At 42.0% G+C, this 15,712-nt stretch overlaps 1 protein-coding gene across 2 annotated transcripts in view; it reads left to right on the top strand.

Annotated features, from left to right (window-relative positions):
- The window catches only part of ACSM3 (acyl-CoA synthetase medium chain family member 3), a 448,596-nt gene that overhangs the window by 401,127 nt on the left and 31,757 nt on the right, over nt 1-15,712 (top strand). For both annotated transcript variants that reach the window (XM_069210271.1, XM_069210272.1), the window contains exons 9-11: nt 8,220-8,300; nt 8,603-8,704; nt 11,478-11,605. In XM_069210271.1, the coding sequence (XP_069066372.1) occupies nt 8,220-8,300; nt 8,603-8,704; nt 11,478-11,605 (311 nt within the window). The remainder of the gene's footprint in view (nt 1-8,219; nt 8,301-8,602; nt 8,705-11,477; nt 11,606-15,712) is intronic.

The following is a 15,712-nucleotide window of genomic DNA, read 5'->3' on the forward strand; positions in this document are numbered from 1 at the left end:
AAACTGCAAAATGGTGCTGGCTGAGGAAGCAAGGGTGCATTACAAAACAGTGGGAGCTCAAGAAAAAAAGTATATACTGGTAAACAGTGCTACATACACCAGGAAACATGTATACACTGTAAGACAGGGCCAGCTCTGGAAACAAGTATAAATTGCTAAACAGTGCTACATACATTGGGAAACAAGGATGCACTGCAAGACACAGTGCCAGCCCAAGAAACAAGGATACATTGCTAAACAATGCTACCTCAGGAAAACAGAATGCTCTGCAAGGTAGGGTCTGCTCTGGAACGAAGCATACACTGCTAAAAAGTGCCACAAAAATCAGGAAGCATGGATGCACTGCAAGACAGTGCAGGCTCAAGAAACAAATATACACTGCTAAACAGTGCGAGATGCATTAGGAAAAAAGTATGCACGGCAAGACACAGTACCAGCGTAAGAAACAAGGATTTATTGCTAAACAGTGCTACCTCAGGAAACCAGAGCACCCTGCAAGACAGAGGCATCTCAAGAAACAAGAGGTGCTCTGCTAAACAGTGCTACTTCTAGAAACAAAACTGCATTACAAGACAGTCCAGCCTCAAGAAACACGGATACACTGCTAGCCAGTGCTAGCTGAGGAAGCAAAGGCACACCACAGGGCAGCACCAGCACAAGAAAAAAGGGTAGCCTGCTGGACAGCGCTACCGCAGGGAACAAGGATGCAGTGCAAGACAGTGCAGCACAAGAAACAAGTATACATTGCTAGACGCTGCTACCTCAGCGAAAGAGGATCACTGCATAACAGTGCCAGCTCCAGAGAGAAGGCTACGCTGCTAACGAGTGGCAGTTCAAGAGAACTAGGCATTGGTACCACAACACATGTGAATTCTCTGGAAACGAGGAGCCAGTTAACTAGGAACACTCCACCAGGGTCCAGCTGTGAACTGGAGGGAACATGAATCAGGTGTGGCCAAGCAAACATCTGACAGACTTAGGTGTGCGGATTCCTCCACCTATTCCTGCCCTGCAAGGGTGGGGACAGAGAATATCACACACGTGCACCCTAGAAGCTGATGTGGGAGCACAGGGTCCCTATCATGACGTAGCTTCCACTGGGTTCATTGCAGCATGTGCTGAATTAACACTCAACATTTGTCTTCATGTACCAAAATCAGCATGGCAGGCAACCGAGTCACCTCCGCGGGTGCAACGTTTGTTTTCAGCTTTGTCAATACCTACATCTATACTTGTAAGTATATTTTCATTGACCAAAACTCATTTACCGACCGTGTTCACGAAAGTATGCAGATATATGTTTTTTATATGGTGAGGAAATTATTTACCTCTGCTTTCAAAACGTAGCTAGCTACTCACACCCCCCTCCACTCCCCATCCCGAAATGTAATATTCATTAGACATCACGCCATTTTAAAGTACACTATTTGGATCTTATGGTCAAAGAACAAAATGGAAAACATTAATTTGTTCACAAAACCAACTGACGTTAATATACACTCCAACTAGGATAGTGCTCAGTCAAAACACTCTTGTAAGCCAGTTCTAACTTGGACACGCATTTAAAAACTTTCAGGACTATGATAATCATGCAAATGGGCATGGTGCCCAATTTTTCCAGCATAGACCCGGGAATCTACTAAAGCAGAGACATTAGATATATCCCACCCAATGCGGTCCTCGTGGCCTGAAAGTGGGCATGAAAAGAAGGTGTGACAGGGTGTGTGGGACATAGAGAGAGGGCTGGCACTGCAAGGCAGGCCGAGGCAGTGCACTGACAGTGCTTCAGGAGACAGCAAGCCAGGCCTGAGTAAGTGCCCCTGACCGGGAAACACCACGCCACACCAATCAGACTCCAAGTGAGAAAAACATTGGGTCCCAGGGGAGAAAACAGAGCAGAGGTTGAGGTGCCTAATGCTAAGGATAGCTGGTGTGGATTTTACTTGGGAGGAGTGTAGCTGGCAGAAGTTGATGGCAAGATCTGAAAACGGATGGCAATGACTGGACTCAGAAACAGTGAGTTTAACCATGTTGAGGACCAGGCACAGGTTTTAATGGAAGGCAAGAATAGGTGATCTCTCTGCAAGTGGTAATCTCAAAAGGCAGATATCTGATGAAAAGTAAGGGCGAGGAGAACATGGCCTAGATCTGTCGGCCATAGACTTGATAAGAGCCATATTAGAGGAAAAAGGGAATGGAGTTTGAAAAAAGATTTAAAAAAAGATGTAACACATTACGAAATACAAGTAGACTGACACTAAAGGCTCACAACATGGGAGCTGTACCTCATCTATTAGTTTAAAGAAAGTAAAGCCATGGTGTGCTACAGGTGTAGTGATCCACGACGTCCAAGTCTCAGAAACCAGTAAAGTAGACCACACTTCTGGGGACTGGAGAATCGTTTCACATCTGACATTCCTACTTAAGCCACTCTAGTCAATGTGTGCTTTTGCTGCAGCGAGCCACGGGAGTGCTGACAGCTGAAGCAAGTAGTGATGCAAGCTTGGCGCAAAACTGCAAACTAATCGGGAGTGAAGAAGTGCATACACACGCGAGAGTATGCAAGATCTGGAAAAGTGCTTCATGGTGTGCAGGATGTGAGAAATCGATCGACCTAGGTAAGCCTGCACAGGTGGAGAGGAATCACTTATCTGCACAACTATAAATGCAGCCTGAGAGTTATATTTCGCAGCTCAGGCACGCTGAAAAGAACACACAAGGATCAGCTCCAGTGTGAACGGAGGAAAGGTAAAACACTTGCCTTGAGCTAGAAACTGTCAACATTTAAGTTGTATTTTCCCTCACGCAAACAATAGTGAAGGATATGCACCGAAAAATCTGAAATAAAAACAAATTAAAGGAGAAATGTTGGCCTTGATTGCCAGACCAGAATTACGTCAGTGGACGGCTGTGCAGCAACACACTCATACGAACCCCATTATCGATGAGGAACTTATCACCCCTAAACAGTTACCATGGTTAGGTGTATGCGATCCTTTTAACTTTGAAAGATGCCAGGATGCAAAAAATTTGCTAGCCACCAGGCTGTTTTCAAAGTGCAGCGAATGAAGGAGTTATCGCTGCTTAGGAAAATGTGAAAATAACTGTGCCAAATGGTGCATTTGTCCAGTTTTATTTGTCTAACAGGTTGAATAGGAAGACAAAGGCTTTAGTGGCATTTTTGAAGGACACTCTTCAGACACTTGAAGTGCTGTTGGTGTCCCCTTGCTGGTAGCTGCATAGCCCAGGAGCAAAGTACCTGAGTATTCCGAGGGACATGAGGGTTCTTCTACCACCAGATCTTTGAATGGAAGGAGAGAATAAAAGATAACGGAGCTCTTCTCAATGCAGCTTCAAAGCATCTACCCTGAATCAGCCCTCCCGTCTTTTAAGGTACATGAGGCCCGAGCCGGCAGCGCACCCACCTCCGAAAATGTCTGTTAGTTTGAAGGTGAAACTGTATCGTACAAGAAGACTGCAGTGGAAGTCTCCACCTCAGGCAAGACCCGCACGGGCATTTATACCATCCCACTGAGGGCACTCTGTCATTTTGCAAGACGTTGCTGGTTTTGGGTGAATATTATATTGTTAAACCAGGGCCCCCTAGGATCGGAGCGTGCTACGCTTCTCCCTCCACCCTCTCATTGCAGAACCTCTGATTTCTTTTGGAAATGGTGTGTCCCTCATCCCCCCTCATCAGCTCCCTCTCATTGGAACCCTACAGGTAAACAGTGATTAGAGGGAAGAGCAGGAAGGGCCTGTCTATCCTGTAGAGCTTAGAAGCTGGCTTTCTCTTGAACGACCCTACACACTGAGCCTGTGGGGTGAAGCAGCTGTGTTTCAGAAGAAGGTGATAAAAGGAGGAGCTGAGAATATTTGGCAGCTAAACACTGATTAAGGAAAGCATTTTTTTCCGTTTAGAAATGCTAGTTAGAAGAACATGAAGATTTGCAGTCAAGTGCCCCAGAACCAGCAGGGTAGCAGACCCAACGCATTTAGTGCAGCATAACCTTTCTGTCTCTACTTTTGAGTTAGTGGTCATTAAGCTCTTGGTGTTAGCACTCTTTGGAAAAATCACACCTGAGGACTGCACCTTTCAAAACAAACTCTTGTAATTACAGTTCTGATTTGAGGGAATTGATTGGTTCTTCCAAGCACAAAAATAAAGGCAGAGATATTTCAGAGGCCCTTAATTGTATCGTATATGATAAAACCAAGAAACGTATGGAAAGCCGAACTATGAAGACTTGGTTCCAAACACCTCAGAAAAACAGAAGAAATTCAGTGTAGCGTGTGCACAAATGCAAGAGGGTAAAGTTGAAGATACCTGGTACAACATGCTTGTCTCATTGCGTTTTAATTGGCATGAAGGATGGTATGATATTGACTCACCCAGTGATATAAGTATTTTACTAGCTAGGCAGATCATTCCAATGTATCAGCAGAACTCAAAATAACTGAACATGATGACTACACATCTGTCTGGTGGGTAGTCAAAACATCACTTTTTTCCAAATTATGCATTGTAATGTCAATGCAGCAAATAACAAGGACAAGCCCCTTACTTCAAAAAAGATATTGCCATACAACACAGAACACATCTATAAACAGAGCAAAACAAACTGGGGAAAAAAGAAGGGGACAATCATCCTTTCTTTAAGTTGCTGGCCAAAAAAGAGATGTGAAAATAGTTGTAATGCCGGAAGATCTCATTAGGAGTCAAAGTCACAAAGCAGGACCAGGAGGGAAGATGGATGACTAAGGAGGGTATGATTGAAAGATGGGCTAACTGGATGTCTGTGTGCTGCCCACAGAACAATAACTTACTGCCAGATTTGCCTTCATAAAGGCGTATTCTAGATGGCGAGACAGTAGTTCCGCCAATAAACAGATCAGGAAATCAAGTGACCCAATCTACCCATGCCAAGCTTGACTTTGAACCTTTACCTAATGAATACAACTTTCCTGATAAGGGGGCTGGTGGCTCTTACATCCTAAAGAAAATAACTACTGCTCCCATGGTGGAAGAGAATTGCGTAATACAAAAGCACATCTTCCTATTGGAGTCTTGCACTCTGGACAGTAGTGAAATTGTCCTGTTCATGGCTCTTCGGTGCCCATCTTTTCTGAAACAAGGAATAGGGTACAGCTTCTCTAACAGTTTTGGAATGGAAACCCTCTGTGTGGCTTTAAAGAACCATGAGTTTACAGTAGTAATTTATATAAATATGTTTCCGAGTGAAATATAAATATGTATTTTCCCTATGCTTTAACATAGGGAGACTCCGAAGACAGGGTAGAGATCTTCCACAGGGTTAAGAATAGGGAAATATAAAAAGTTTAAGTAACTTAAATATACATATTAGAATACTTTTATGTTAAAAATTAATGTAAATTCATGTTCGATATTTACTTTAAATGTAGAACAAAATAATAAATGCTGCAGCACTATTAAATTAATTTTGAATTAGAACTTTACTGGGAATATGTTAAATTAAATATAATGTTTTAAAGACTAAGTTAAAACATGAATTCCCACCTAAAGAAAAATAAATGATTGTTAATGTGCAATATTAATTAAAAGAGATGTACATGATTAATTAAAATAAATATAGTTATTGTTTAAACAAATTAGTGTTACTTTTTTTAACTCAACATAGGCTATTAAAATATTTTATAACTAAATCAATATTTAGTATTTATCTATATTTTAACATTAATTTATATTTATTTACATTTTAACCATTTTAAATATTTAAATTTAACATTATTTACTATGAGGTTTTATTTTAAATTCCTACCTACATTATCTTCTGTGGGAGGGTGTTGCAGTACCAGTGGTTTACCATGTGTAGTGCCAAACGTACTACTGTTTTTTTAGTAGCAACTTACACTCTGAGTTTATAAGTATCAAAAAATAGTAAAGTTACTCAAAAGTGTAAACTTACTCAAAAGTGTAATTTACCTTTGCTAATCAGGCTCTGAATATCTAAATCCACATTACCTCCTTGGGTAAACCTTGGACTATTCTGTCTCTCTACCTTGAGGGGCTTATGCTTAAAGGGAGGGAGGACTTGATTATCCAAAATTGGATCCAGTTGTACTGTGGCAAGTCATTAATTGTTCCTTCAGATCAGACTCCAGGTGATGATCCCTCACCTCTGGGGAGTTGAATGTTAGGCAGATATCAGCCTTGGTTGCTCAGTGGTCTTCTGAGTACTCTAGTGAGTTCCCCACGTGGGTGAAGAGAACTTCAAACAGGAACAAGTGGTCAGCAACTCTCACTTTTATACAGAGATTGCAGACAGGGGATGTGGATTCCCAGTCGGCCTTTTCAGACATGGTTTAGGTCAGTTTCCGTTTGATGTGTACTTATTAGGTTGTCTTCCAGACTCAGCCTTTGTCTTGAGTAGATGCTCTTCAAAGAAGGGTTATCTCCAGACTGGAGAACCCACAACAGGTGCACAAAGAGGTATGAGCACTCTGCATCCTGGCTATCAACATACACATCTGGCCGTGATCAGACAGACAAGGGAAACAAAGTGCTGCTTCTCTTCTAAGGACCTTTTACACTCTGACAACAGATAATGCAGGCCCATCTTTCACCCCTGTCATCGACCAAATGACTATCTTGGGAAGATTAATCAGCAGACCTCTACATCAGAAAGGGCCTAATCAAATTTCAAAGAGGAAGCCTGTCTTCCCTTTCCCCACTTCAGTGTCTGGGGTCCCTCCCTCCATTCTCAGTAATGTCAGCAATACACATCCACTGTGTGGGAAAGAATCCTAACCTCCAGGTTTTTTACATGATCAGACCTGCGGTTTCCAATTAAACCTACAGGCCTCTGTTACTCTGATTAACTCAGACACTTTTGCACTGCATACCAACTCCTTTAGCATATCTTCACATGTAAAGCTCGAGGGATCGCAGCGCCAAGGTTCCACGTTCACTGTGAGCAGTGCAACAATGATTCAGTGGACCAGTAGGCTAAAATCCACATGGCACAGGTGAAAAAGTCTGGTAAGAGTATAATCCAGTTATTCTCAACATTTTGACATCTGTGAAACCCCACTTTATCAATAATGGAATCTAGGGACCCCACTGAATCATTATTGGAATCCCAGGACCCCCCCACCCCGAGTCCTTACTGGAAGCCTAAACATTGTTGATGATTTGAACCGCAAAACAGTACACACACAAAAAACAGAAATAAGCATTCACCAAACAAATACACAAATGAAAATACATTTTACTTAATTTGAAAACAGATAAATAAAAAAATATATTTATAATTTTAATAGGAAGGTTGGAGCTTTTCTAAATTCAATTGAAGCCACACATCATCCATACTATATTATGTTTGACGTACCTGCACTGCTTCTACAAATCCATCTGAGGATTCTAATTTAATTTTTAGCCTCCAATTTCAAATTCCTTGACATTTACAGTACATTTTAAAATTTTCAATTGTACATTTTGCCACCTGATTTATATACAATTTATTATTCTGTTAATATTAGTATTTCAGGCAGTCACAGATTCCCCGAGGAGGCTTTTCAAACCCCTCAGGGGTCCTCGGACCACAGGTTGGGAACCACTGCTATAATCAATACAAAAATGATATGCTGCAACCATAGCACTACACATGTGAAAACCTGAGCCTGGACAGCAGTCATGCTGTCAATAATGAGTGGTCGCTCATTTGGTGCATCCTTCTAGGTAATTCCAGAACCCATTGTAACTCAACGGCATGCCTAGGCCTCGTCTCATGTTCTAAGACAAGTAACAACATAAGGTTGTTTCTTACCTTCCATGTGCATGCATTTAATATGTTGCCCAATTATTGGAGTAATTTATGGTAGGTTGTCTTTACTGAAGCAGCTTGAACATCCATATATGGAGTTCGGATTAAATGGTGTAAAATTATACAGCTATTAAGAGACTAACACCTTGGAAGAAGACAAGATTGATTCAAGCAAAGATCACATTAATCGTGATCACTATCTAGAGTATCTTGATCGAGTCCTTTTCAACTTCAGAATTCCTAATGCTGTGAAGTGACCAAAGGGTGGCAAATTCAGTGCTTTACAAACAAACTGTTTTTTTGCATTTCATATGCTCACGTTTTTGTTTCAGTGTCTCTACGAGACTTATTTCTTTTTATCTGTCTCTGCAGGAGTGTTAAAGTTCAAATGTGGTTTCCTTGTTTTTCATACAGGTATTAGTTTGTGGGACTTTCAAGGGAATGAAAATCAAGCCAGGCTCTATGGGGAAGCCAGCGCCAGGTTATGATGTACAGGTAGGATTCAAAGCATGTTTATAATGCCATGTGCACTCATAGAAATATTTATTGAAAGGCTGTGGTTCATTGAGGGGGTCTGTGAACCTCTGAGCTTCATTAGAGTTTTGAACGTGATCCTAATCTCCAATTCCAGTTGAGGCAAGAATCTAAAGAAAATCTAAAGAAGCCTGCTGCAGAGGTGACTCCTTATAGCTGTTCAAGAGGTGACATGGAGTGATAGTTCAGAGAAATATCTTGCCTGCCTGGTGGCTTTTTAAGAGAAAAAGAGGTGTGATGCATTATATTTTCTTTTATTACAGATCATTGACGAAAACGAGAACATACTGCCACCAGGAGAGGAGGGAGATATCGCTATCAGTTTGAAGCCTAAAAGGCCCTTTTCTCTTTTCTCCCAGTACATAGTAAGGACACCCTTTATTTTCAAGTTCAAATATTATAAAACTGCTCGACATTGCAAATTACGTGCCTAAAATTTAAAGTACCTTATCCATACTTCTTGTAAAATATAGCCGGTTGTAGTAGCTTGTTTTAACAGCATGTGAATATTATGATAGAAAAGTGTTCTTCTGCACAGTAAAGTAAAATTGACAGTGGCTAGGAGGTTACTACAAATAAATAAACTGACTAACATATCAATAGCTTATGTGGAAATACATGAATGAGAGCTTTTCAGGCATATCTTAACACTAAGGTCCTGATTAGGAGTTCGGTGGATGGTCTTCCCGTCTGCCGAACTTCCAACTGGGAGGTTGCTGCCACACTGGCTACCTACCCTTCGGACCCATTACGAGTTTCCCACTAGGCTGACCGTTAGTCTAGAAGGAAACTTGTGGCAGCATTGTCTCTGGCTCGTAATCAAGCCAGCAGCAGTGCTGTCGCCTGCAGGGTGCACCACTACAATCACAATGCTCGCTGTCTGCACGGCAGACAGTGAAAATTGTGGACCATTGCGAGAGTGCTGGCAGGGGGACTCCTGCACTGCTAGTGTCAAGTGCATGTGCAGGGGCCCCCATGTGGTCCCCGGCACCTGTTCTCTGCCATCCTTTTCATGGCGGTAAAACCACAATGAAAAGGTTGGCGGAGAATGAGGTCGTAATTAGCAGCAGCGCCACCCAGGCTGATTGCGATCTCCACCACCGTCAGTCCGTCGGTCCACCAGGGTCTTAATGTGACGGACGGACCGCCACAGTAACGGCAGTCCTGACCATGAGGCTGGTGGTCTTAAAAACACCAGCCTCGTAACTTGGCCATAAGTTTAGTTGCAATTTCTTTTGCTGTTTGTGTTTTGCAAGCACCCTCTGGCTCCTCGAAGAGGACTAAAGTACCTCTGCTGTGGTGAGACAGGGACTGTTTTAAACTAACTGAGCACACAAACTATCACCCAGTGTAATATGCCCCCAAAGTACCTGCCCCAGAACCCAACACAAAAGTGGGACCTGCTTAGTACCAAGAAGGGAGGACAACCAGTAGAAGGAGGTAAAGCATGGCCAGTGGCTGAGGCACAGTAGCCCAAGCGCCAGTAAAGTAATTTTGCCTGTATGTTTATTAAAGTATTTTTCTTCATCAAAGTAAAGCACTGAGTTGGACAATCAGTTACTGCACTGTTAGGTGATTGTTGAGTTCTGAGTTTGCACACCCCAACGCTACCTTCCCAGGTAGCTTGTAACTGTTTGCTATTGCTACCACTGAGAGTGAAGTGCTAAATGGATTGTACTTGGCCCAGTTTTATAGAGCCATAGTAGGGTAGACACCAGAACATCAGAGACAAACGATCCCAGGCTCTATGGCTGAAATTCAGAGGCACCTACTTACTCTGCGGCCCCCCAACATGAGTCCAACACATGCTGATTTCATTTATAAAGTGCTACATACAGAGTTTCTTGGCTCTCTGAGAAACAACAATAGTAAAAGTTCTGAGGTGACAGGAAAATAAAGTTATAAGTTAAAAAGTGTTTGACAATCACTGCAGCGAGGCAAATTCTGTTTTGGGAGAGGGTTAGAGGCAAGGATTCCAGCATCTAGTGCCGTGACTGAAAAGGCCCTGTCTTCAAAGGTGACAGTGGATACTCTGGGGATTTGAAGGAGCTAACAATTTGGCTGACCTGAGAGTGTGGGGACAAACACATCTGGAACTTTGATGTGAACATATGCCAAACATGACCCATATGAACTGGGAGTCAGGGAAGCAATCTTAGCACAGGGGTAATGTGCACTCTTCTGGCAGTACCTGTCAAAACACAGGCGTGTTTTGGATGAGCTGAAGCCGTTGGATATGTTTTTAAAGGGCCAACAGGTATATAGGGGTTGCATAATCCAGTATTAACTGGATTCATGCATTTATCACAGTGTTATATGAGTATGCCTCTGTGAATGGTAGAATCTTCTTTAAGATTCTAGGCTGGGCAAAGCATATGTGTGTACCTCATGGACATCCCAGTTAATCAAAAGAGCAAAGAACAAATTATGTGGTGTTTGGAGCAGAACAGATTTCAGGATCTTCTACATACAAGATCAGGACACCAAGTCAGATTGGGAATAATGGAGTAGCCTTTTCATTGAAGTTCAGTAAATAATAATGCAACAAATCTTCACAAGCAACGTGTGGTTTTATTAGCTGTAGAAGTTGCGCAAGGGAGGTGTCGAAATATCTACTTTACCTATATCTTCTTGGAAAAGATTCTTGCATAAGCTGTTCCACATGGATCAACCCTGAATCATTTGAAACTCATGATGTATATCATTGCTATAAATCTTTTGTGTATTTTTACTTTTGTGATTTCTGTATGTAACCTGTAATGTTTTCTACTTTTTAGTGTAAAGTGCTCTAATACACACAGGCCATAATTGTGCTATAAAAAACATAAGATATATAAATTGATTATGCCACAAGGAGACAGGTATTGAGGAGGATAGGCATTATGGGTAGTGTAATATAGTGAGTTGAGGGCAGCACAGCAAAGGCCCGTGGTGAGGACATATTCGAGCTATTGAAATGAGAGACTGAGGCAAACACCTCGATGTTTTATTTCATTTAAGAATTTCGTTGGATGTGACTTTGTGTATGTTTTTCAGTATTGCTCCATGTTGAGTGTAATGTGCCCTAATACTCACTGCCGTTAGTTTAATAGTGTGGAAGCTGGTTATCAGTTATTAAATGCAACACCTTGCCTTTAGGATGACCCCCAGAGAACTAATGCGACAATTCGTGGAAGTTTTTATCTAACAGGAGACAGAGGGGTTAAGGACGAAGATGGTTACTTCTGGTTTGTTGGAAGATCTGATGATGTCATTTTAACCTCTGGGTAAGTCAGCCCTAATTACCTCTAGAAGATTAACATTTTAAAACAACCAGTTAAACAAGAGGGATTTTACTGGTAATTGATGGTTATTTATTTGAAATACTACTCAGTGTTTTTCAAAAGTTATCAATTAGTTTTTTTTAATTCCAGGCCACGGAATTTACAGCAAAAATGTTTATTTTGCAGTAGTGTTGCTATATAAATGCTATTCAGGCGCTGTCTGATGTAAGAGTCAGCCTTTGCCAAGGATAGCACTTATTCACAACAAAACCTGATAAAAACAGACTAGCCTACATTTTGCGTGAACACAGAAAAATGTATTTGGTATGCTCGTTTAGTATCCACACAAGGGATTTCAGTGAGAGCTCTTGCTAGACATCATGTCTGATTGGGCCTGTGCTCACCGAACCTATCACATTTAGAAACAAAGACCTCACCATGATTGCATATGTCTAATATATATATATATATATATATACACACATATATATATATATACCAGTAGGTAGTTATAGTTAGGACCATGTTTCCATTGAAAAACTGTGTTTTCATTTGCCGGCTTCAGCCGTGTCCCAACAAAAAAACGCAAAAAAGGAAAATGGGCCAGGGTAGGTACACCATGACCACTTAGCTCTGGTGTTGGCATCCCACAGAAACTCCGCCAGATCAAAAAAGCACTTTAAAAAAAAAATGTTGTTGCAAATTTGCACCAAATTTGCAAACTTGCTGCGAAAATTAAAAAAAAATATAAGTGCGGGCTCCAACACTATTTTTTAAAACCCCCGGTTGGGCCAGGTCTCGGGGCATATAAAAAAATGAGGGTGCCCTTCTGGACTTATTGTTAGCCTGGGAACCGCCACCTCCCAGGGCTCAAATTAAATCTAATGCTGGGGTGGGGGCGCGGCCCACCAGCTCCCCGGGGCAAAACAGAAAATGAGTGCGGGATGGCCACCCAGCCCCCTGCAGCCACAGGGACAGGGCTGTGCGGTCTCGTGGGGCCAGTAATGGCCCTGGGAACTGCCATCCTCCCAGGTCCATCGTGGTGCTCATCCCCGGGACAAAGCTGTTTGCCTCTGCTTGGTGGAAGCTGACACCTCCCACCAAGCAAAACCAAACAAAGCCTACTTTCTGCCAGCGTAAGCTGTCAAACAGCTCCTCGTTGCAGAAAATGGCGTTTTTATCTGTTTCCCCGCACATAAATATGCATGCAGGGAAACAGATGGAAACATTGCTGCCATATGCAGGAAGCTGCTATTTAAAGCAAAATCTCTGCAGCTGATGACTCACCGAAACTTAGTCTCTTATATCGAAACAGACCAGTTGTGTGTAGCAAAGGTTGCAATGTACCTGTAATTGTGTTCCAGTTTCAACTAATGATATCCTTTATTTGAATCAAGGCAACAGAAGACCTTTGCACCATTTAATTGTGTTATGTCAGCAGTGAGTAGGCCGGGATATGGTTCTCTTTCATTTGCTTTGACACATATCCACGCAGATGCATACATCTCCTCACTGTCCTTTTTAGGCAGTACCGTTGTGGGAGAAACCCATGGCATTGGACCAGTAGAACACTCAATGATATCATGTTTGAATAATGATTTGAGTTCCTTTTTAACAGCTTCTTGTAAACAAAATTCAATTCTTCTGTGTCTTTGAGCAACAGGACGGATATCCTCATTAATATGCAATTGTACTTTCATAGTCTTATATTTTCCTAATCTATGAAACAAAGAAGGGAACTGACTTACTATTTCATGATCAGCATTCATGTTGTAGTTCACTGAGATCAATCCCATATCAGCAGCTGTACTGAAGCTGAGTAAACAGGCACTTGATGCCATACCTCGAAGCACGTGAATGCGCGCTTGTAATTTTGTTTTCTTGTGTTTCATTGTCACTATGAATAAAGCTTTACTTTTCAACAGTGTCGATGCAGAATGTGTACACTTTAGTTTTCAATGGCGTCAGTCATGGTAATGGAGATAGTTCATAAAATTTCTCCTTAGGCGTATTTATTGGCGTACCACTGTTGATAATGAAGGTATTGAACAACCATTTATTTTCGGTGTAATCTTCAGACAATGTTCAAATGGCTTTCATGCTTTTTCATGTAGACATTTCTTCACTTGCGGCCAGTCCAACATATGCACATTTGTCTGAGGTAAACATTGACATTGCACAATCATCTTCTTCGCTTTCATTTGATATTGATACTGACAAAGTTTTTGACGATGATTTAGATGATGATCAACTTCGTTTGGTGTCAGTTTGTTTCAACTGATGGTGTTTCTTGGTCTTGTGGATGTGCGTCGAACGTCGCTTCTGGAGTGGTCGGTTGGCAATTTTGTTTTCTTGCTGTGACAAACTTTTTCCTTTGCCTTGTTAACCATTCCAAAATCGTTCTCCTTCCCAAAGCCATTCCATATCTGTCCAATGGTGGGATATTTATCTTTGCGTGGAAACGACAATCCACACCTGAAACACAACTTCTTTTTCCTCTGAGACATCAACCTGTGTCCTTTAACCTAGTGGTTTTGCTTGCTTTTCATGTTCATGACTGATTCACTTTGGGCACCATGTTAGCAGCTTATCGATCTGCACGTGAGAACTCGCTGCAGATTAGGAGTTTCTCTCAGCATTCGTCGTCTGAATAAATCATCCGTCCATAACTCTGAGACTATTGCTTCCTCATCATTAAATTAATTGAACTTACAGTGTTTGATGAGCGTATCCAGTCTCGCAACAAATTTGTATATGGTTTACCAACATCTTTGTCGCTCTTGACTGAAAATATACCTCTCATAATCTACATTTGGCATTGGAAATTAATTTGAGATTAAAGGCTTCTTTAATGTGACAGTACAAAACTTCATTAGCTTGCAACATTTTCTTTGTGAGTTCCTTCACACATTCACCAGCAGGATTCTCCAGGTAATTGATAATGATAATGATTTGTTATTGTTTCTTCTAATGCATCAATTAAATCATCAATGTCTCTATCCAGGCAGTCCATCCATCGCCAAGATTTTGCTTTTTGGTGGTGGTGGTGGTTTCAGGAAGGCAAGAGCATCATAACCATTTGTGGGTCTTACTGACATTGATATCGGAGTTCTCTCTAGCTTCATCTGCTGTCCATCAAGACCTATTTCATTCATATCATCAGCCAAGTCCTGTGATGTGCTGGCCTCTGGGTCATCTTTTATAACAACAGGAAATGTGGCCTCTTTCTTAGTCTTTTCCTTGGGCCACTTCCCAGTGCTGCAGTATGATGACTCTCTGATCGGTTTTGGTAGGAAGATATCATTTCCTTGTATCTGAACTGTTGTGTTTTCAGGTGTTCTTTTGCACTTTTTGACACCTGGTTGATCTCTGTTTTGCAGCGCTTCTGATCACAACGTTATTGTGTAAATTGCTGTTGCTATTTTCTGCACTTTCAAAACCTGGTTGTATCCACCGTCAGCAGTAGCGTTCGGTGTACTGTATAGTTTTAGATTGCTTAGTAGTGCAGTATCTCTGTATGGCCTTGCTAGGAGGTTCTTGGTCAGCGATGCGTGGATTTCTCGGTGAAGCTTTTCCTTTATCTTTATATGCTTCACACAGGCTTGAGTTGCACTTTGGCTCCACATACAACAAACGTCAATTCTGCACTTTGAAGGAGGCACATGTGGTATGCACAAGCAGTCTGCTTGGACCATGGCAAACTCTCTGGGAGCGCACTGTCGATATTCCTGCTACGTATCCCCTTTTTTGTCGCCAGTTGTTGCGTTTTCCCCACCCTGGGTACCCGCTAATGAATACACCACATGCAGCGCTATGAATTACACATCTTTATTCGTCGGCGTGTATCCCTGAACTCAACACTCTAAACCTGCATTCACTTCACTACATTCTAACACTTCTGTCACAGCTCTACGGAGTCGGTCAGGAGCCAAAAAGGGTTCCCCCATGGAAGTGGCACAACAAAGGCCCCCGCAGCCCGTGTGGTGTGGGGAACCCTGATCTCCAAGGGCCCCCTCAGCACAATACTCTGGTCTGAGAGCTCCTGTGGGAGTCCGGAGGGTGCCCCCACCTGTACTGTACAGAGGGCCCCCCTCAAGTTCCAATACTCCA

Source organism: Pleurodeles waltl, chromosome 10 (assembly GCF_031143425.1).
Source record: "Pleurodeles waltl isolate 20211129_DDA chromosome 10, aPleWal1.hap1.20221129, whole genome shotgun sequence".
Classification (NCBI taxonomy): Eukaryota; Metazoa; Chordata; class Amphibia; order Caudata; family Salamandridae; genus Pleurodeles; species Pleurodeles waltl.